The sequence below is a fragment of the Poecilia mexicana genome, unplaced genomic scaffold (genome assembly GCF_051168715.1).
Source record: "Poecilia mexicana isolate PSO_F unplaced genomic scaffold, ASM5116871v1 scaffold_9, whole genome shotgun sequence".
NCBI classification, from domain to species: Eukaryota; Metazoa; Chordata; class Actinopteri; order Cyprinodontiformes; family Poeciliidae; genus Poecilia; species Poecilia mexicana.
In genome coordinates this window covers 16,526,604-16,549,725 of record NW_028263378.1, presented here as the reverse complement: position 1 = coordinate 16,549,725, position 23,122 = coordinate 16,526,604, and the positions used below count along the sequence as shown (strand labels likewise).

The 23,122-nt window shown below is 39.2% G+C and overlaps 1 protein-coding gene across 1 annotated transcript; it reads left to right on the top strand.

Annotated features, from left to right (window-relative positions):
* Window positions 1–1,394: 1,394 nt before the first annotated feature.
* limk2 (LIM domain kinase 2) lies at window positions 1,395–22,748 on the top strand. Its single transcript, XM_014987579.2, has 16 exons — window positions 1,395–1,672; window positions 1,947–2,037; window positions 9,968–10,103; window positions 14,004–14,113; window positions 14,897–15,082; window positions 15,285–15,390; window positions 16,467–16,681; window positions 16,778–16,958; window positions 17,047–17,133; window positions 17,439–17,570; window positions 18,332–18,388; window positions 18,529–18,594; window positions 18,921–19,095; window positions 19,230–19,285; window positions 19,399–19,556; window positions 20,555–22,748. The coding sequence occupies exons 1-16, from the start codon at window positions 1,582–1,584 to the stop codon at window positions 20,760–20,762; spliced, it is 2,055 nt and encodes a 684-aa protein (XP_014843065.2). The 5' UTR covers window positions 1,395–1,581; the 3' UTR covers window positions 20,763–22,748.
* The last annotated feature ends 374 nt before the right edge of the window (window positions 22,749–23,122 follow it).

The window sequence follows — 23,122 nt, the reverse complement described above, 5'->3', positions numbered from 1 at the left end:
ATCATGATTCAGCAACTAACAGTGAAAAATCAGGAATTTCTGAGTCAGGGAGGTAGAGTGACCAGATAAACTAATCCAGTGGTTCCCAAACTTTTTCTTCTGCGCCCCCCCAGTGGTTTCCAAACGTATTCTGCGCCCCCCTATGGATTACAAATGGCTGTCTGGTTGAAACGACGCACGTCTTTGGGGGCAAAATGAATGTAAGTAGCTGAAAATAGACACCAACATCGGTAGTCTACAAGGTACTTGTTAAGCTTAAGGTTCTGTATTGATATTAGCTAGTCATCTTTTAGCTAACATTACCTGCATCCAGCAGCTTTACTCAACTCAGTCGGTTAGTTTGGAGGGAAAAACTGTGAAAAGTTCTTTGCGTTTTGCTGCCGTGATTCTAACACAAACCTACGTAGCTCCGCACAGCAGCAGCAGGTCTCCTTCACAGGTGCAAACCCAGCGCGAGCGTCGTAGCGCTCATGTTGCGTTTAAAGGCGGCTCGGAAAAACAGGTTACAACATGTTAACAACGGATTAAACACTTTTAACTGCCGATAAAAGTGACAGAGGACACAAATATGGGAAGCGTGGAAGCCTCTACTGTATCAAATTGACATAGGAATAACAGAGAGTTGGCCATTCTAAGGTAAAAGCCCAGCGCATACAGTGTTCATGTTTTGTTTTTGTTTTTTTCATCCAGACGGCTTCCCGCGTCCCCCCTGCAATGACACGGCGCCCCACCTAGGGGGCGCGCCCCACAGTTTGGGAACCTCTGAACTAATCAGTGGAAATGTAGCATACTAGTGGAAGGGTAAACAGCAGGGAAACTGAGGGAGAGACTAATTAAAACAGAGGCTCTTTTAACCAAAAGAAGAAAAAGCCACTTCATCTAAGAAAAATACATTTACACATAAAAGAAACAGAACTCAAGAATAAACTAATAAACTAAACCCAAATGTATTAACTAATATGGCAACACCCAAACAACAAAAATAAACAAACTGAAATGATTTGAATATGGCAAGACATATGGAAATGGCCTGTACTTGTGTTTTATCAAGTCCAGATGACCCCAAAGCGCTTCACACTTCATTCAGTCATTCACACATTAAAGAAGACACATTTTCCACAAGGAAATGATCAAACATAATCAAAAACCCAAGACGCAGACACTCAAAGACTGTGACAAATAATGTCGAACTCTACCCTACATTTACTCCCTAAGAAAAAAACTATTATTCATAATATTCGGTATATTTCATGTGGGTGTTTGCTTGTATATCTTCAGTGTGTGGCATTACTGTCACATGGCCTTTAGATGGCGTCGATGTCCCTCGTTTTCACATTTTGTCTACAGTTTTGAGCCCTTTTCTGCCTCCAGGTGCTGCAGCTGAGCCTTTCCGCTCTCCGTACAGGAATGTGGCGACCGCATTACGTCACTTGTCCTGCCAGCAAGCGAGAAAAGCAGCTCCGTCCACCAGGAATTTGGTCTTTGTATTTGTGCGCAGCTTTAAAGGGGGGGAATTAGTGATTTTCCTGCTGATGTATTCAGAGCTGAGTGGAGGTCTGGGATGTAAACGAGAGGCGACTCATGACAGCTCCGCTGCTGCAGAATGAGAAGCTTGTAGACGGAGCACAAATCTCGACGACGCTCTCGGTAGAGTCGATGGAGGAACCAGAAAGTAAGGAGTGCTTTCAGGTTGTTATTCTATAATGAGGCGAGGTTGTTTTTGTTTTACTGGAGCTAACCGTTTGTAGCGCTTTACAAATAGGAGCCACTTTTTAATTAATTCTCTTTTCTACGTTTTTTTTATTTATTATTATTTATTTTAGTTTTAGGTTTCGGTGGCGTGGACAGGGGTTGATTGAATTGAACTCGGCTTCTTTTGTTACTAATTTTAGACAGTTTTTCTCTCTCACTTCTCAAGCATTGACTGAACACTTGCTTTTTTGCAGGTAACTGTTATTGTGCGGGCTGTGGAGGAAAAATTCAAGACTCATTCCAGATGAAGGTCCTTCAGGATACCTGGCACAACGCCTGCTTTCAGTAAGTGATCCCAGGTTAGGGATTTTTTTTTTTGGGACACGCCCATGCAACCTTGAGCTCGGGATTAGTCTCAGCAAAAAAAAAAAAAAGTAGAAAAGCTTTTAAACCTTTTATAACGTAGATGATCCCCGAACCCGCTTGTATTTGTGCACAACCCCCAGACATTCCTGTCGGTGTCACAGAGCAGGGCTGGTGATGGTCCTGCTCTTCTGGAGGACTTTGTCCTTGTGTACTGAGGCTTAATGATTGCCTGAGTGGTGATGCTGCTCAAACCTCTCTGGCCCTCACAGCTCAGGGTGTGTGTGTTTGGGGCAGTGAACCTACACACACAGGTGAATACCTCACATGCCTACCTGATGTAACTCTCCACAGGGTTTCTCCCTTTAGTTAACAATTGATGTTCATATGTTTCCTCCTGATAATATGCTTTGTTTTGAATTTGCATTTGAAAAGCAAAAAACATTTGTTTGACTAATTTAAGAAAACTACACTAATGCGAACCAGAGTCCTCTTGCATGTTTGAGATGTTATTTTAAAAGGGAATACATTTTTACAGGTGAATGTGCTGTTTGGGTGCTGCAGTGAAAATATAATTTTGTGTTGTGTAACTTGTGTACACCAATATTTCAACCCTTTTTCCACTTCAAACGTTTTCAGTTGTAAGATTAACCTTTAATGATTTTTTTTTACTGTTATTCAAAGAGGGGACAGTGCACATTAAAAAAGAGGAAAACTCTATAAAAGATTGACATAACCGGATGATTTTGATGTGGTTCTAGTCATTATGAAGTACCATTAATCTCAGTTTCTAGCACAAATGCTCAGTCCCATGTATTCCCTGCTTGTTTTTTTTTTTTTTTGTAATTTCAGCATCATTTTACTGTGATATTTTGATTAACTTGTTTTAATCCAAGTTTGCTGTTTATTTTCAATTCTAATGGATTAAGTCAGTGACACAGCTTTCAATTTAGCTTTAGCTAGAAATATTTTCTCCCTTCACATATTAATGAGCCTTCACTGCATGTATTTCTGTTAAAATACAAAAAACAAAAAAACTCATTAAATATTAACTTTCAAGACAACATGACTAAAATTAACACAAAATATTTGTTTAAAAGTAGCCTGGTGTGGAAAACAACTTTGTGAGAAGATGTTTAATTCAGATATTTAAGTCAGATTGGAACCCCCCCAAAAATATCTGCAATCTTTAGAATGACTTTAATCTAACTTATCACTAATCACTAACCTTTCACAATATATATATATATATTTTTTTTTTACCTAACAAGCAATATAATATTGCCCATCCCTTGAAAGCATGTTTATTTTATTTTAAATAAACTGATCCACCGGTTTTTCTGGTTTTCCTTGAAAAATACTTTTCCTTTTTCTCTGCAGTTTCATGATACCACAAGTCCATCAAGCTTAAAAGAAAATAAATCCAAATAATAAAAATTTCCGCACAAAAAAAAATAAAAGCTAAAATTGTGTTGAACACCAAATTAACCAATTTCAACAGCAGATAAAAATTTTGAGATATCTTTTTGTACCTTTATGCATGCAGTAAATTCTTCACCACATTTTTATTTTAGGGCTAAAAAAACAGCATCTTGTTACTGAAATTGCTCTACGATTATATACAAATAATGTTTGTCACTTTATTGAAATAATTAAAATTGTTACATTCAAAAACTTAAGACAGGAGTTTTACTTAAGTTGAATTTTAGTGTCCTCGCATACACTTTAAAGATACCGACTCTGCAGTAACAAATTAAACCTCTTATCTCATTCAAATGACCTGACACCGTTACATTGCAACTCACCTCTTTTATTTGTACTTAATACCTAGATTCTCCCCCGCCCCCCACTCTGTCTTTAAGCTGCATTTCTAAAAAAAAAGAAGTTGCAGAGCTGACATGCTTTGCATGTGTGTTTGTAACTCGGCACCTTCGTAAACTGACACCCTTATCTCTGGTGGCATTCTTTGCCAGACAATGCGTCTTAAGAAAGCAAAATAAAACGTGTCCTTGCTGAAAGAATATGCAGTGTGTTTTCTTTTTTTCCATTGTCCACATGTTGCCTGCCACTTTGCCCTATTCGCACCTCCACCTTGTGTAACATTCTTGTGAGCGAACGTCACTCCTGTTCCAGTAAACCTGGTGGTGTTACTGAGTCCCATAGGTAACACTACATTAGCCTGTGCTGCACATTCCTAGACAGCGATTCAGATCTGTGAATTGCTGTTTCAGACACCACCAAAGTCCTTTTTTTCTTTTTTTTTCTTTTTTCTTTAACAAAGCAACCCACTTAGCTTTTGTTTCTCACTTTGTGTGCAGTGCTGGAGATCTTATCGAAGCTTGCCACAGTACAGGGTGGAGCTGCTTGGCCTTCTTAATTCACCTTCATTTCTTTCTTCTGCTGTATACAATTTCAAAGATGGAAGCTTCTGTTAACATGCAGAGACATTTTCCACCACTGTATTACAAAAAGAAAAGTGTTTATATCCTAATCTTCCTTCTGCAGGTAAACGTGCAGAGGTTGAATGGGATTGCTGATGAACACAATATCTCTGGAAAGTCAAGAAATGAATGATCCGCATTTTGCCTGTTGCATGTGTTGGACTTATTGGAGTCCTTGTTACTTTCCTGTGGTATAAACCAAATATGTTTCTTACAGCTAGAACAAGCTTTTTCTTTCATACATGCCAATTAAAATCACTGGTGACAGATCGATCTTCATCTGAGGCTAACGAAGTCGTTTGGGGATGAACGATGCCCTGAAATGACGTTACAGTGTAGGACATTTGCAGATGTTTTAAGCTCCATTGGTCACGTCTCTCCCTCCAAATACAAGCAGGAATGTGGGTTTTAGGAAATGAGTAATGTTTGCTTTGTAGTGTTTGTGCAGCAATGTCAATGCCATTGTTTGCCTTAGAGCCACCTGAATTAATGTTCTCTGCCATCCATTCAGCAGTGTGTGGATGAAGGATTCAGGTGTTTTTATAATGACACTTGCATCATCTCATTCAGGCATTATGTGGACATAATTACACAGTGTTTGTTTTATGGGGAAGTGATTTCTCCTTTTTTCTGTTGACACTTGACATCATATTTTCCTCATTTTAATTTACCTTTTGTCCCGTCTGACAATTTAAGTATCACCTGGTAACTCCAATCCAGGCTGACCTGCGACGCTGTCCTAAATGCATTTGTTTTAACAGGACCGTTTTAGGGTGATGATAAACCACTAAGGATAGATTGTCATGTAAAGAGACTTTTTAGCCTATTTTAAAAAATCGTAACCGTCTAAAGTCTCATGTCAAAGAATCGTAACCAGCACAAGTTCACTACAGCGGGATATTCAAAGCTAACCGTTTGGACCCACTGGAATGTCTTTTTTCCTTCCTCACACAATGTGGTTCAATCTTCATCCATAAACAATGGTTCTTTTCATGTCTGCATTGAACATGCAAACTAATCACTCACAAGGCAGAAAAAGGATGTGAATGTTATTAAAAGATACTTCAAGTCTGATGTTCCAATTAAGGACGTTTAGAAATGTGAGCTTTCAAAGAAGCTCCTTCAGACACATGATGGGGCATAAAACCTGGATTGCTGCTGAAGCTGCTGTTTTTAAGTTCGACTGGATAATTTGAATCATTGGACTTTAGAAGGACCCTTACTGAGGTATGAGGCAGGATGTTCATTAGCCCATCACGAGGCAGGCTTTCTAAACAATAGAAATTCTTACTCAGGTTTCCAGAAAACCACTAAACGGTCACAATTTCCCCACCAACAGCTTGAGATAAGGTTCAATGGAAAATTATGCTGTTTGTAGGATAAGAGCTCGCCTTATGAACTCATATTCTTGGTACGTCTATTAACGCACAAGGGAGAGGGAGAATCATGCTGTGGGAGGCTTTGTATCCTGTCGCCACCAAGGAAGAGTCATTTAAAAATGTTATGTTGAAATACTGCAGAATTAAAATGTGTTTATGTGAAAACCCAAAATTATGCTAAATAGAAAATTAGGACATCAGATGAATAAAAGTAACAAAACTTTCCAGGTCGCAGCTTTATATTTCTGTTACTTATGTTCACTTTAATTGATATTGCGTAATATTCTAGGTTTTCTGAGAAACTGAATTCTGGATTTCAATTAGCCGTATGCTAAATTGATCAGCATTAGCAAAATGAAATACTTGAAATATCTTACTATGAATATAATGCATCTATCTAATAAATTAATTTTACTTTTTTTAATAGTTAATTATTAGATCTAAGTAGGGGTGTTGTAAATGTTTGTTTTAGATTTTGAGCATTCTACTCATTACTCTGGCAATTAATTGAGTAATCAAATAAAAAAATGGATAAAATTAAATATTGGTAAATACTGCCATAACAGTATAAATATCAGATATCAACATCAGCTCAAATTTACATATGTGTGCATCCCTAACAATTACTTTTCTGTAGTTTAAAAATTAAATCACAATAATTCACTTTTTAAGCTAACCTGGACAAAATTATGCTAAATTATGTTCAGCTTAATAATAAAGCAGCAGGCTCACAGAGACGCTTATAAAAAAAATGTCTATACTCCAGTTTTTAGTTTAAGTATTGATCCTCAGTCGATTTAATAGATTAACTCACTTTGCCCAGCCATTTGTAACTTTTGTGACCATGTGTGTGTGACCAGATTTGGCGGCTTTGTTACACACATAAACATATATACCGCCACAATGCGCTCTGCCATCCATTTGATGCGACCAGGACGGTAGGAAATGCATTTCCTTGTTTGTCCGTAAAGCTACATTTATGCTAAGAATCGGCTACAGCAGCCTGCTGTGAGTCTCCACTGTACCTGCATGCACACTCTAAGAAAGGAGGAGAAAGGCATCACACCAGTCATTTTAAGGATGCCTATTGAAAAAACAATAAAAGCCAGACATTATCAATCAATGGATTCCCCCCTGATTCTCCAGACTGAACATGAAAATTGGACATGTTATGTTGCTAGCACTTAGCAACTCATAGACAGAAGTGAAAATGTTGCGTGACGCAAATAATCGCCCGGCCGGAACATGGCGTATTAAATGGTAATGAAGCTCGGAGTTTTAATAATCAAATCATTCAAGGAGTCGTTGCAGCTCTACACCTAAGTAAAAATGAGAGAGTATACCTGGTCATTGTACTTTATTCTTTATTAGCATCTATTAAAACTATCCATTGGAAACTTTGCGAGTTGTAAAATCTAAAGTTAAACTAGTTTTCCATCTTCTACTGAGAACTAAAAGTACTGGAGAAATGCTTCAGAAAAATGTATAGCTTTTCTTTATTTGGGCTGCACACGTGAACTCTCAAAGTTTTACAAACGTTTTTATTTGATGCCAGCTGTTCTGTCCAAGTCATTGCATTTACTGGTACTAAAATTAAACAATTTTTGGCCCCTTTTCACTTACATCAGATGCTTGGCCTTTAAAACAGCTGCAACCGCAGCCATTATTACTCACGCAGCCTTCACCTCAGCAAACTTTGTTCTCCGTTTTTGACTCATCAAATCACAGCGAGTTGTCTGAAGCCGTAGTCATTTTGCTGACCTCTGGTTTATCTTCAACGGTTTTTCTTCACATTTTTTCTGGAAGCAGTAACACTTGTGTCTCTGCATGTTGACGCTTTGCTGTTCTGTCTGCCAGAGAGCCAGTGTTTTTTTTTTTTCCCAGTTCCCTGCATTTCTCTCTGCAGTCGAAACAAAACCATGTGTTCCTCCGTCTGCAGGACAGCTCCTTCTAAAGTAAAGCCAGATAACTCTGAAATATCTGGATGTGGTGCCAAAGTCAATAATCCGGGATCAACCATACCTACAGTACAGAAAGCAACGTGATGTGCGGCTGTCACATGTAGGCTGCTGAAAACTCAAAAAACAATGTGAAAATGCTGATAACCTATGCTGACTTGCATGAGGGATCAATTAGGATTCCTTTCACTCTTAAGAAAATTTTTAATTATTCTGCACATTGACCATATGCCCACCTAAATTAAAGAAAGTTGTCAATCAGAAGGTCACTACAGTTTATATTTGCAAACCGTCCCGAAGGCCTTGACGTGTACTAAATGCTAGTTGCTCTTTTTGGTCTTTTTGTTTCATTTCACCATTGGGTGAGTTTATGGCATACGATGCTATTTGTTTGCCTGCAAGCTGTGACCTAAATCTTAGACTTCTTTCAGCATAATGTGGCAGGATTTCATAGAAACCACAGTGGGGGAGGGTCAAGGTTGAAGAATAAAAGCAAAACTTAAATGAAGGCAACAACAATAGAAACCTCACAGCAGACTTTTCAATAACGCAAAACCCCAGCGAGGCAGTTTCCTCCATGATTTACATAATCGGTGCTGCTTGATTGAGGAAATGCTTTTAGACTGTAAGCACTTCCTAGTTTGGGGCATCTTCTGCATTCCTTCCTCTGAACATTTTGTCACTAGGTTGTTGTCATTAAAGTTCCTTTTACTGTGCCAAGCTTCACCTCAGGTGACAGACTAATCAGCAGCTGAAGCAGTCAGCAGAAATCCAAGTAAACATTTGGATCGGTATGTGTTGATCTTATTGGGTTGGGAAATGTTTCTCCTTAATTGCGAAGGGATTTGACAGAAGAGGATCTTACCCAAGAGAATATAGTCCAAACTTGTGCCAGAAGTATTTTAATGGTTTACTTTGCATGTCTTGGCCTAAAGGTTAGCAGATGGTTTTTCAGTGTTTACATTGACCAAGATAAGGAAAAGAACAGCGATGTACAGCTGTAAGCAAAAAAAAACAAAAAAAACAAAACAATAAACAGCAGGGTGATCTGCAGACTTTGTCCTTGTGGATACATGTTTTTTTTGCCTACCTAGTGCTTTGGGGGTTTTCTGTCTCGCTTCTTATTTTATGAAAAGTTTAATCTTTTCAAGGTTCTAGAATCATTCTACACCTTTAGTGGACAAAGGATTAATTTTAATCAGCTTCATGGGTGGAACGACTCCGCAAAGCTAAAGTAACAGCAGCCATGCAAGTTCCTACACATCCCAGAGACAAAATGTATCTAAGCCTTTTCGAGCAAAAAGGCGTAGATACATGTTCTTATTCTCGGGAACAGTCTGAGTGTATATGTACCAGCTCCGTTCTGTCCTGTACATTACGAACAACACTTGAGCAACAGGCTGCAAAAAGTGTTATTATATCTGTGTTTTGCAATTATTTAAAGTGCAACCATTCTGTAAATGTTTCTTCTGTGACAGGGTCTCTTTGCTCTAATTATAAGCTCAATCAATGAAAGCCAATCAAATTTGAGGATCCCTGTTAAAATTTTAAACATTTCTGTGAGAGTGTGTGATTAATTAAAAGTGTTTTTATTGATAAATAATGCTGTGTTTTGCATATATCAAGAAAAAGAGGGACTTTGGTCCCAAAAACAAAGACTTGAGGCTAGACTTGAACTTATCCACAAGAATGACTTGTGGATAATTTGTGATGGGATCCTTGGCGATCTGAAACCAAGTATTTTAGTGGTTCGGGTTGAATAAGTATCCCAGCATCCATCCACCATCTTTGGTTTTCTATTTAAACCTTGATTTCAATAGCAACCTCTACATTGAACTTTTTGTAAACTTTTGTTTTTATACTTGTGAAATTTGCTAAAAATCAATTAGCGCGCTGCTGGTTTAAAACATAGACTTTCATTGTGAACATGTGTAGAAACCCTGTTCTAGACATGTTTGATCGCAGTGGATTGCCAATCTAACGAAAGACAGATACATTTTTAAAGATTTTTTTTGCTTTTAGCTTCCCAGAGGGGGAAAAAAAAACAGACTGTACAGTTGTACGGTGTAGAAGATCCTGCATCTCTTGTCCTGCTTTGATTTCTGCAGCTGTCTGACTGTCTTTGTCTTTCCAGATGCTCTGTCTGCTCTGACAACCTCACTAACTGGTACTATGAGAAGGATGGCAAGCTGTACTGTCAGAAACACTACTGGGAGAAGTTTGGGGAGCTCTGTCACGGCTGTTCGCTGCTCATGACAGGACCTGCCATGGTAAGTCCGTTATTATTATTTTTACATTTTTTTACTGGTATCTCTTTACAAGAGATGCCAGCCTGTTATCACAAACTGTCTTGAGACGGTGTTTTTGCAGAAACTGTCTATTCATCTTGAAGTTTGTAAGCAGTTTTATTTTTATTTTTTGGGGGGGGGAGTTGAAAAGCTCTTTATGAATTTAACAATGAGAGCATCTAACAGTCACAACAGAATCGAGGTGTAAGTGCTGGAGGGTTTTTTTTTTTTTTTTTATTTAACCTCCTAAAAGGGACTAAAAGTATATATTTTTGTATAACTACCAATGTCTTACAAACCCAGGAGTTTTTAGGCATGGTGACCTAATCTGAAATTTAAATCTAAAGCCAATAGTTCTGATTTAATTATGTTATTTTATGCAGGAATCTCACAGATGTCAGTCCACTTTTCTTATTTGTGGGATTTTTTTCCCCCCTTTTGCTTGAACTGCTGACGAGAGGCCAGCTCTTTATTTTTTGTGAATGTGGTCTAATTATTCGAGTGAGTATGTTGGTAAATGTAAATCTGAAGCAGCTTGGGAGCACTCCGGGGCAGGAAGGACTGAGAGATGTGTAGACTCGAGCCAAACTCTGCTCTTGATTCAGTTTTAGCTTTTCTCTTTTTTTCATGCTGGTTAAAAAATAGCCTAAATATCGTTCTGGTGTAAATACTAATAACAGATGGTAAAAGGAAAATGATCACAGATGGCATTTGAACTACTCTAGACTATATAGAGTAGTTCAAACCTCACTCTGTTTCTTCAGCTCACTCATCAGGTTTCTATTGTATTTGTGTTTTGGGATTGAAGCGGACATGCTTTTGTCTCTGTTGAGTTTCTATGTTGATCTAATCAAATGTTTTGGATCATTAACCTGCTGAGAGGCTTGATAAGACTCGATAACGACCCATTTTCAGTGTGTTGGCGCAGTGAGATTACTGCAAAAACAGATTAATTCATTTTAGTAATGTTCTTTTCTATATTGGCAAATAAATAAATATTTAATAAGAAAAGATACACTCAGTGTTAAAAATAAAATAGATTTTTTTTTAGGGAAATAGTTTTAGATTTACATGGCAAGTGAAACCATCAATAAATGCTGATTATTCTTTTTAAGGCTCAATTTGATGCTTTTTAAAAAAAAATAAAAATCTTTTAAGAGAGCTTTAGGTTGGACCTGTGTGTAGTTAAACTCTCTAACTTTTGCAAACAGAAAAAAAAAGGCATCAAAGATTTACAAACTGTAATTTAAACGATAAGCACTTGAAAGGTTTTAAAGTAGTGTTGATCTAATTTGGATCAGAAATTAACTGCAACGCTGAGTGTGTGCATAATAAAACACAAGCAGCCAATTTGTTTTGCCCTCAATCTATGGACATCTATGAAAACAAATTTCACACAGCCTGTGTCGCGCTCCAGTTTTATTTTTCTGGTAGACCTTATTAGTGAGAAGCTTTTGTTTTTCAGCTGTGAACGATACTTGTTTTTGGCCCGCTGCTGAATCGTGCAGAAGGGGGCTCTGCATAGACTTGTGAATTAGTTTTCCCCCCCTGGAGGCCCCTCTCTGCTCCTTCTCTGTACAGAAGTTCTCCACGGTTCACTTCCCCACATGCAGAATCGAGTGGGAAAGCACCAGAACATGCGGCGGTTTTGGAGCATGTTGGAGTCCAGTGTGGCGAGAAGCTCTGTTAATATTACCCACAGTTATGATGACGTGCATAGATGGCTTTTTAGAGATCCAATATCAGAATTTGACAGAGTAAACGGTGCTCGCTTCAAACCAGACAAGAGTCAATAAATAAGTAAGCAGTAAACGTCCTTCAGCTGGAAGCTTCTGCTGCTGGACACAAACAAGGTCACCCAGCTAACATGCGGTCAGACTGACGTTTTCTTTCTGCCGCCAAGCAACAGGCAGAGTGTTTTTTCTTTTTTTTTTTTTTTTTTTTTACATTGTGCCGTTGGCGTCCGGCTTCATCAGCTTCACCGAGCGTTTTTTGGCAGGACTGAACTGGCACCGCGGCCGATCGGCCAGACAGAAAAGCATTGTGGTCCAGGAGCAGAGGAGGCTCGTACAAAGCTGCTTCTGCTGCTGCTGCATGTTCGGCATCCCAGCCCAGAACACAACTGCTCTTGTTCTAGTTTGTTTGTTTATTGATGAAATTGGATTTTTTATTTTTTTTTTCCCTTCTTAAGCAGTTTTCGGGATCAGTTTATGAAGTTCTGCTCTGTTGCTACATTCGTCTGTTGTCTTGCGTCTCACTGTTTAGGCCCGGGGCAGGGCGTAACCGAGGGGGGGTGGTTTTGTTTTTGTGCTCAAAGGTGAGGAGTTACAGACGAGCTCAGGAGATGTCACAATCGTTTTTGTCGACATCACCTTCAGGCAGCTGGGAATCCTTTTCCAGCACAGACGAAATGACTCACGACTACAGAACATGTTGGAAAAATACCACAAACTTGTCTGTGCTCAAGTTTCAGGTAGATGTGAATAGTCGAGCAAAAAAGGAATGATTTAGATTTTTGTTTTTGAGCATGCCCCTCCAGCACAAAGCAGCACACATGAAGATGGGAAAACTTAGGAATGTTCTGAAAAAGCTTTAATATTCATTACACTGTGTGGAAAACTTATTTTGTCTGCAAATATGTCCATTGTATCTATGACTTCATGATGCATAGATTAATCTGAAATTAGTAATTGTTGCAAATGTTTTAATATCACTTAATCTTTTGCACATTTATTCACTTCACAACCACCAACTTCCCTATATTTTATTTAGATTTTTATATAATAAATCCGGATAACTAAATCCAAAACAGAATTGTAAAGCAGGAGAAAACGGATGCAGTTTTCCTATTTTTTTCCACAATAAAGAACCTGTAGTGTTCAATCTAAAAAATGTCGCTTCTTTTCGTCCAACAACGAAAATTCTCCTTTAGAAATTGGAAGACAACCAATTTCCTTTAGAGGTCACTTGAAAGCTGCTTCTAAAAAGTATTGAATCAGAGGGGCTGAATACAAGTAAACAAGTAAACTACATAAAACTACACATTTTATGTAGTTTTATTTCCAAAAAATATTAAAAACCACAATGTTTTTAACTTCACATTAATGTGCTTTTTTCTGTGCTCCTCTTGTCCTTTTACATAAAATCCCTATAAAATCTTTTTTTTTTTCATTTTGTTGTAACATGTAGGGATTAACAATATATCGTTATTGCACAACATGAACATAAAATTAATGTTTCTAGTGCAATAATGGTTTTCTATGTGTTACTAGCTCACACTATTCTATTCAGCTGCAGTAAATGCCCAAATCACAGAAGTGGGAAGAGGTCAAAGGTCACTGGGAGCATTGGAAGAACAGAGGAGAAAGAGACTAAGAAAAATCTGAATTTATTGCAGCTAATTTCTGCATCACAGTATTTACTAAAAATATCTCCATTGCAGGATTTTCTCATATCTTTGCGATTCAAATGGAGCAAATAGTTTTACAAGGCTCTGTATTTACTAAGCCCACTGCTTGCTCATGCGCCGGAACATTATCTCATCTTGCATGGGAGAGAAAGAGGGAAGACAGATGTTAAGAGAGCATGACATAAACTACTGAAAGGGAAATTGGTAAGTCATGTGCAGCAAGTGTCAGAGCGAGAGAAAGAGAGAGAGACATGAAAGCAGCAGTGAAACAAACAGCTCAGACCTGCCTGGATGACGTTGGAGCAAATTCCAGACAGGCTGAGAGTGAAGCAGGTGTTGCCGCTGTGTCACAGCTCAATCTGAGGGAGGGTTCACAGAGTCGCACACTTATTAATCACACGGCAGAGGATCTCGACGGATCGTTTTCTCTTCTGTCCTGCATGGGGCATCAGCTGGTTTGCTTCTGGTTGCAGGTGGCTGGAGAACACAAGTACCACCCCGAGTGTTTCGTGTGTCTGAGCTGCAAGGTGATCATCGAGGACCGGGACGCGTACGCCTTGGTCGAGAGGTCCAAACTCTATTGGTAAGTCTGTTTTACGTGGGTCTGGGAGATTTTAAGGGGTTGAAAGCAGAGTCGAAATCTAGGCTAATGACTGTGAAAGTGAAAGCTGGTGATTAAAAACATAAGATTGCTACATCATCTTTTGCAATATGTCTCCTTCCTCTACAGTGAATTTACTACAGTCCAGTTAAAGAATGCATCATTTGGAAGTTAATATTCCATGTCATAATTTAAACACCATTTGAAAAAGGTTGTTCAGTTGTATTTAAATATGTGACTCGTTTATTCCATAGAAAGGCTTGGCCATTAAACACTGATTTGATTCTGGTTTGTAGGGATGCATTCAAAGGTCAAAGGTCAGTGGCACTCAACAACTGGAGATGCAGACCTTTAGTGTCATTGCGCTTTGACCTAGATGGGTTGAGCTGAAACAAAAAAAAAGCAAAAAATCATGACGCTGCCATGATAAAGTTGATAACATATAACAATATATATATAATAATAATAAAATAACATTAAATGTAATATGCATAATACTGTAATATATTTGTTAATTCTCATTGGCATCGTTTTTTCAATACATATTTGATTAAATATCGACATATTTTGTCAGTTAAGTTAAAGACTTCTTTAATAATCCTGCATTACAGGTTACATGCATTATGCTTCATTTAGCATGAATCATCAGTCATGTTTCTCACGCCGAAATTAGATTTTTTTTTTTTTTTTTTTTACACACTTTTTGCTAATACTCCTAATTATTTCGAGCATTATTGGAACCATTTTCTTTTCCTGCTTTTGCAGTGGAAAGTGCTACAAGCAGGTAATCCTCACCCCCATGTTGGAGAAACGCTCACACGACTCGATATTGTACTCCCTGCCGCACACGGTGACGCTCATCTCGATGCCGTCGGCGGCTAACGGGAAGAGGGGATTCTCTGTGTCCGTGCTGAGGGACATGAACGGCGCGGCCAGCGTTCAAGTCAAAGAGTAAGTGGGAAACTGCTGGCGGCGGATCTGTGCGCCTGTGTCGCTGTTGCGTGAGTAATGCCTTTATGCGAGACATGATTATAGGTTTGGTGAACCGCTGCTGTGTGTGTGTGTGTGTGTGTGTGGAAGCGTGTCACGGCAAATGAGGTAGTGGTGGGAAGCTTGATGTTGATTTTAAGTCGCTCGCGTGTTCTTGCTTCAGGGTCAGAGGGATGCTTATCAGTCCAGAGGTGCGAAGTGCTATCCACGTTGGAGACAGGATCCTGGAGATCAATGGACTGCCTGTTGGGACGCTGATGGAGAAAGAGGTGAGCTTTTATTTTATTTTAAATAACACCAGTCCTGCTACGGTGTTGCAGAAACTGAAATGTTTCAAATCAAAGTTTTCTCATTAGCTTCATGCCTCAAGTGCATATTTCAAAGCCATGTTCTCATCTCGACGTGGATTTTTGCATTTCTCACATTCTTCCAACATTCTTGAGTTGGGAGAGGAAGACTTTTAAATGACTTAAAGGCTCATCCTCGAAACCTCCCCCTTCAGATATGCTCTTGTTTTGTTTTGGATATTGCTGATCTAGCCTGTTTTTCTTTTCTTTTCTTTTTTCTTTTTACCACTCATCAATATGGAGATTTTTCCACAGGTTGCACTTTGTAGTTTTGCTGTGGCACAATAAACTGAAGGGAATCAAATTCTGACGCTAATATCTGACACGTCTTTTATTTTCCACTTTATTAAAATGCATATTGATTAAAACCTTCATAAATAACAGGGTTTTCTGGAAAGCTTAGAAACATCCTAATTTTAATTTGAGTAAATTTGTTCGGTTTATATTTTCCTTTTTATTTGAGTTCCTAGTAACTTTTGCTTAGTTTCTGTGGGGAACTTTACTCCACAATACTAGAGGGTCACGTGACATTATTAGCAAAATCAGTGACGACGTGATGAAAGCATGATGAATCCACATCACCTGTGCTTCCAACTCTCTACTCCACTGCAGTTCAACTCCGACTAACTGGCTCGAAATATTACTGGCATGCAGAGTGTGACCTCATGTTCCTTTGAGTACATTTTCCACCAATGATTGCATTCCAAACGATCTTTTGTGTCATTTATGTTGCTTAGACTGAGAACGACAGTGTATTTGTAATATTTTGTGCATCCCTGCTGCTACTTGTAGGCTGTTTTTGTCATGTCAGACTTGAATCTTATATAACGCTGTGGGGTGACGTGACACATGTTCACTTTTAGTAATGGTGATTGCTCGCGTGTTGCATAAAAAAAAAAAAAATGAAAACGGCATTAAAAAAAAAGAATCATGGAGTTTTGGTTCACGTTGCTTTGAGGAAAAGCTGTCCCAATCTTGCATGTCCTTTTCTCGTTGAGGTGTACGATCTGGTCCACCACACCAGTCACACGCTGCAGCTACTGATAGAGTACGACCCGGTGAGGCAGCGTATGGATCAGCTCCGACTGGGCTCGCCTGGGAACCAGCTGGGCGTCCCGGCCACGTCCCGCATGCGTCTGTCCTCGCCGTCCGACACGGTCCTGGAGAGGACAGACGAAGTTGACGATGGCATGCTGAAAAGGAGGTCTTTGAAGTACGCAGAGAGAGTCTAATATGCTTCCATCTTCCTTGTTTTTGGTCTGAGCCTACATGCCATTTGACTGTCTTTATCTGTCTTTTTTTTTCCCAGGCGCAGTAACAGCATCTGCAAGTCCCCGAACTCCCTGAAAGAGGCGCCAATAATCACGAGAGACATCGGTCGCTCTGAATCCCTGAGGTCCTCCAGCAGCTGCTCTCATCGCATTTTTCGACCCTGTGACCTCATCCACGGAGAAGTCCTAGGGAAGGGCTTTTTTGGACAGGCCATCAAGGTCAGCCTGCAGCTCCCGTCTCTTTTTCCATTCAGCATTTCATCTCTTGCGCTCTTTAAACTTCAAATAGTGCCTGCTTTCGTCTCAGGTGACTCACAAAGCCACTGGGGAGGTGATGGTGATGAAGGAGCTGATCCGTTGCGATGAGGAGACGCAGAAAACTTTTCTGAAGGAGGTGGGTAATGAGCAGCAGGAGGCCAGTGATTTCTCTCTCTCACACACACACACACACACACGTCTGTGTTAAGATTCACAACTAAAAGCCACGCCGCTTGCTCCAACAATCGCCTCTTTGTACATTATTTTCAGGTTGTCACATTGCTCTGGTGGGAACTCATTAGTTTGACCCGTATTTAATCCTTTCTTCACATATGCTAAGCTTTCCTCTGCTCAGAACTGATTAAAGGTAACTTGCTTATATTAATCAGGAAGTTGTTGTTTTTTTTTTTTTTTCTCGTCTACCACACGTCTGAATTTCAGGTCAAGGTAATGAGGAGCCTCGACCATCCACACGTCCTGAAGTTCATCGGTGTGCTGTACAAAGACAAGAGGCTGAATCTGATCACGGAGTTCATCGAAGGAGGAACGCTGAAGGACTTCATCAGAGACATGGTGAGTTAAACTTGTTTTTGTACAACCTTCATGCTTGGTACAGGCGCTCAGAGTGCAGGTGACCTGAAGTAAACTTCACCCTCCTACACAGATCTGGGCTCATTAATTGGCAGGTTTGGAAATCGGGAGGCTTAGATATGAGAAGGTTTTCCAGGGGAAAATTACCTCACCCTGCTGCCCTCCTCTGTCATGTCATGTGTTGTTTATGTTGTTTTTTTGTTTTTTGGGGGTTTTTCTTGCTTGAATTAGGAGTATGGTTTGTTTTTGAGCTCCTGATAACAAAGTTCAGAAAAGTCTGGAAAACTGCAGAATTCGGTTTACGTCTTTTCAAGGTCTGGATAAGGATAGAAAATAAAAAAGAATGTGGAAAAGTATTTGTTTGTCAAGTCCGCTGCCTAAAAGTTTAATCCATCCATCCATGCATTCACTCTTTCACCCGCCTACCCCTCGTTCTTGTCTGTCTTTTCTTCTAGGCTGCGTTTTTAAAGCCTGACAACCTTAAAATTATTAGCCAAAAACGTGTGGTGACCTGTCCTATTTATACTTTAAAACAGGTTTGATAATTCTGGAAATTTGTGTCTACGACAGATTAGATTTCTGTCATAAAAACATGCAGGAACACTTTTCACTGAGATGCATTTGACAAAGTATGCTTAAAAATTAGTGCAAGCTCTGTATTTACTTCATGTATTTACTCTAACAGTTTATTTGTTTTTGTCCTTTTTTTTGTTCGTTTGTTTGTTTTCACTCTGGACTCACAGGACACGTTTCCTTGGCAACAAAGAGTCAGTTTTGCAAAGAGCATCGCCTCTGGCATGGTGAGTTGTTTTCTTTGTTTTGCCTTGGGGTGAAATTGACCATTAAACATCAGTGATTTGATGACTAATTCTATTAAATTGTGAATGTGGCAGTATAAATTATGTGATTCCTAAGAAATCAGTTTCCCTTTTTCTCTTAGGCTTACCTTCATTCAATGAGCATCATCCACAGAGACCTCAACTCTCACAACTGCCTGGTTAAACTGGTAGGTGACGTCTGGCCGTCCTCTTTAACTTTGTTGACATTCGTTGCAGTTTTATAAAGAAAGCAGTATAAATAGAAAAACAATACATCATTGATTGTTAAAATACAATGAAGAAGAAAACTACAATCATGTAGTAATTCTAAAAACGCCCCAGATATTTTACTCTGAAATTAGCTATGTGAAATCCCGTTTGTCATTCCTTGAAAGTTGCAGATTTTTTTTTTCTTTTTAGCGTTCTGGTCGATGCATTCACTGATCAGCTTTTTGTTTTTCAATCAGTCTTTCCAGTAAAAACCCAGTGAACATTTTGTTTCCTCTTTCAACAGGACAACACTGTAGTGGTTGCTGATTTCGGTCTGTCCCGACTCATCGTGGAGGAGAAAGTCAAACCTCCTCCGGAGAAACCTTCAACCAAGAAGAGGGTGTTGAGGCGCATTGACCGGAAGAAGCGGTATACCGTTGTTGGAAACCCTTACTGGATGGCTCCAGAAATGCTAAATGGTTAGTGACTTATTCCCAAAGGAAAACTAAAAAAAAAAAAAAAAAAATTAAATAATGTTTTAATTATGAGAGAAGAAGACAGTCGTGGGATCAAAGAGTGCATGTACTTTATTCTTTATTCGATGTCATTTTAGGTAAGCGCTATGACGAAAAGGTGGATATTTTCTCTTTTGGGATCGTTCTTTGCGAGGTAAGCTGCTGTTATTTCACATGTCCTTCTCCAGTTTGTTAAATACCTACTTGGCAAAGACATTCGACGTTTCTCGGCTGCCATGAAAAGATTTCATTTGCAATTCGATTCAGATTATCGGAAAAGTGTACGCAGACCCCGAGTGCCTCCCCAGGACGCTGGACTTTGGCCTGAATGTTGGCAAGTTTGTGGAGAAGTTTCTCCCTGAAGACTGTCCTCCAGCTTTCTTTCCCCTGGCTGTGGCCTGCTGCGACCTCACACCAGACAACCGGTGAGAGCTTCCTCTTAAGCTTACTTTTCAAGAAAACGGCACAAAACATATCAAACTTTGTTCCAAAATACTGTAGTATAACAACCGATCGGCCTTGGATAACTCAGTTGGTCCAGATTATTAAAATGCAACACCACAGATGCTACCACTAATCAGCATAACAACCAGGCAGGTCTACGTAGCTGACAGCTGTTGCAAAAAATGTTTTCATAGACATCAACTACCTAAAGTTTCGATGGATTCTTTGTAGTTTTTTTTTTGTTTTTTTTAAATTAGTTTTTACTGTTTAGAGGATTTGACTTTATAGGTTAGTTTTAGAGAGAGACACTTGTTTAAAATGCTGCTTTCTGTAACTTCAAATAACAGTAGTAAGTCAAAATGTGTAATCATTGTGTAAGGCAGTATGTAACGTATCAAACCCGTTTTCACGCTTCTAGTAAAAGTTAAGAGCAAAACGATAAAAAGAAACGACTTCCAAATTTTAAGGAACAGTAAATGCAAATTATTCTGGAGCATCAAAAATGAGGCATGGAGTTTCCTCTTCTCCCCTGACGCTAAAGTCAGGTCTACTTAATGAACCTTGAAGCCTGCGTCAAAGAGCGTTTTATAGGGACTTCAGGAATTTAAAAGCATCCTTTGAAGCTAAAAACAGAACTAAAAAATGTGCTGCAGTATTGAAAAAATGTAATATAATAGGACTTTGCTCTAGCGTAACAAAAAAATATCAAGACAAAAAAAAAAAGAAAAAATTCAAGCATTTCACAAAACCGGTTTGTGTTTTGTTGCTGGGTTTTGTCTTGTGTCGTTGCACCTTGAGGCCGCAGCGGAGGAGAGAGAGAGAAAAACAAACAGTTTCACATGCCGTATGGACCTGCTTGCACACGGACTTGTCCCTGCTGCCAAATTGCTTCCTCGTGTTTTCTCTTAATCTCGTCGGGCTGGTTCTAACCTAAAACTCCTCGCTGATCTTTTCTTTTCTCCTCCTCATCCTCCCATAGTCCATCCTTCCAGAAGCTGGAAGACTGGTTTGACGCCCTCTCGCTTTACCTGGAACTGGGAATCCCTCTGCCGGCTGAACTGGACGAACTCAATCAGAATCTGAGTCAACTGTACTGGCCCAAGGAACCGGTCCAGAGCTCAGAGGAGCCCGCCACACCAACGGCAGCCTCTCCAGACTGCACCAGCATGACGGACAATGGCACCTAGGACTTGTGCCTTTTTGACACGTAGCTCACTCATTCGCTCTCTGTGACGCCTCTTAACTACTGCACTAATTCTGTGGATGGGGGGGAAGAGGGAAACGGTGTTGAAACCGAGCCAAGTCAGAACTGGATAACCTGAGAGAGCTGGACCGGTTGTCCTGTTTTTTTTTTGTGTTTTTTTTTTAAACATAACTCTTGAGTGCCAGTGAACTGCAGTGAGAATGAAGAGACGCATTTCAAATTCCTAACTTTTGGTTGCTTATTTTTGTTACTGTCTCCATTTAAAAACACAGAGCAGTTCTTAACTTTAAAGTTCACTTAGTTGTAGCAACATAGGGGGGGGATCTGTCCTTGTGAACAGAGACCTTTATTAGGCATTTTTGTCTTTTTTTCTGGCTCTGATGGTGCTCAGTGTCTTGGGAACATGAATCCGTTCCACGCCTTAAAGAGGAGTTGCCCAACCTCAGCAAAACAAAACAAAGTTCTTTTGACAGTCAAATCACAGTGCAGGTGAGGATTGTTGGCACACTCGTGTACAAATGTACTCTCCACGTGTACAAATGGAGAGAAAAAGAAAAGTAGTTCAGGATTGTGGAACAATTTCTGACAGACTTCTCAAGACATTTATAATTTCAACTGGAAACTGAGTCAAATTAGAAAATTTTTGATTTTATTTTATTTTTTTTAAGTCTGCCCCTGGGAGTAAATTTTTATTGAGTAGACGTAAAACAACTATATATCTTTCCGTCTCTTGGGTTTCAGAATAGTGGGAGATGAAACGGTACCCACAGAAAGACACTTAATATTTGAAATTGGTTAAAAGGTGGTTAGAGTTGGGGTAACTTAGTCTGAGTTTCTTTACTCAGGCTAAATGTAGAGGGGAATCTGGGATAAAAAAAAGTCCACATTTCAACAGACTTTCTGGGTTAAATAAAGACAAAAAGTTACTGCACTCAAATAGCCATAAAAATGTGTACATTGATGCCCAGTGTTTAAAAATTGAAAATATGCCTCTAGCCTTCCAGCTGTGACCAGTCATTTATTTATTCCTATTATTGCTCATTTTATGAGCACTCATTATTTAGGAACAGAGGTGATGTCACACAGTGTGTGTGCGTGTGTGTGTGCTTTTCTCCACTAAATTTTAGATCCAGATCAGTTTCCATTTTAGCATTATCCATGAGAACATTAAAAAAATTATATTAACTCCTCTCTACTAAGATTAAAATCAGAAACCACTAAAATCATGCCTCTTTTAAACAAAACCAGTGACCTTTATTTTGGTCAATTTTTAGCTTATGTGAACTTATTTAATGCTTCGAAATCATTTATCAAAATGGTGCCTACTAGTGTTTTAGTGCTTTTTCTATTACATGTAAACTTTTTTTGTTTTTATTTATTTAGGATTTATATTTTTTTCTCTTGACATTTGACCAAGATTTTATAATTTGACGGAACTGCATGGCTTTCCTTTGAAGCGTCTTTCCGTAAGATGTGTGGATGCCTGCAACACTGACCTGCACTGTGTGTGAACTCTGAAGATGATGCAAAACTATTTTGCTGCAGAAAAATCTGTACATGTTGAGATTTGTCATAAGACGGTGAAGATTCGTGTTTCTTCCAAGCTTCACTGATCTCAGTTTGTTTCTTTGTAGTCTAATGAATTCCACTAATTTTTCAGAATAATGAAGACTTCATCATTTTTGTTCTCTTTAGCAATTCAGGACAAAGGCTTCTGTTGGACATTATGAAACAAACTCTTTGTAAAGCGGGACTTGTGGTGTTTTTTCTTCTGAAGCAATGTAAATAGTGTATATGTGATACCTCTAATTGGATTGTGTAGATTTTTCTGGGGTTTTTTTTTATATATTAGACATTTCGACAGCATTTTGCTATCACCAAGCAAGGTACTGAAGACCATTTGTAACCACTTTTATTTATATCTCTGTAGTGTTTCGTAAATAAAACTATTGAACGTTGCTTTTTCAAACTGTCATCAGTATGGGGTTTTTTTTAAACTGAAGAAACTGAATTTTTTTTAGTTTTTCTCTTTATATATCCATCCATTCATTTTCTATACACCCTTGTCCCGAGTGGGGTCAGGAGGGCTGCTGGTGCCTATCTCTCCAGCGAACGTTTCGGGGAGAGGCGGAGTTACAACCTGGACAGGTTGACAGTATGTCGCAGGGCAACGCAGAGAGACAGGACAAACAACCACACACTCACACCTTGAGACAAATTTAGAGAAACCAATTAACCGGATAGTCATGTTTTTGGACTGTGGGAGGAAGCCGGAGTACCCAGAGAGAACCCACGCGTTCACAGGGAGAACATGCAGCCCGTACTTGGAACCCGTTGCAAGTT

What these genes read in the sequence shown, in the direction of transcription:
- limk2 (XM_014987579.2), top strand. Translation starts at nt 1,582, where the DNA reads ATGACAGCTCCGCTGCTGCAGAATGAGAAGCTTGTAGACGGAGCACAA. An exon ending in TCATGACAGGACCTGCCATG is followed by an intron (nt 10,104 to 14,003) that starts GTAAGTCCGTTA and finishes TTCTGGTTGCAG; the next exon opens with GTGGCTGGAGAACACAAGTA. An exon ending in AGAAAACTTTTCTGAAGGAG is followed by an intron (nt 17,134 to 17,438) that starts GTGGGTAATGAG and finishes TCTGAATTTCAG; the next exon opens with GTCAAGGTAATGAGGAGCCT.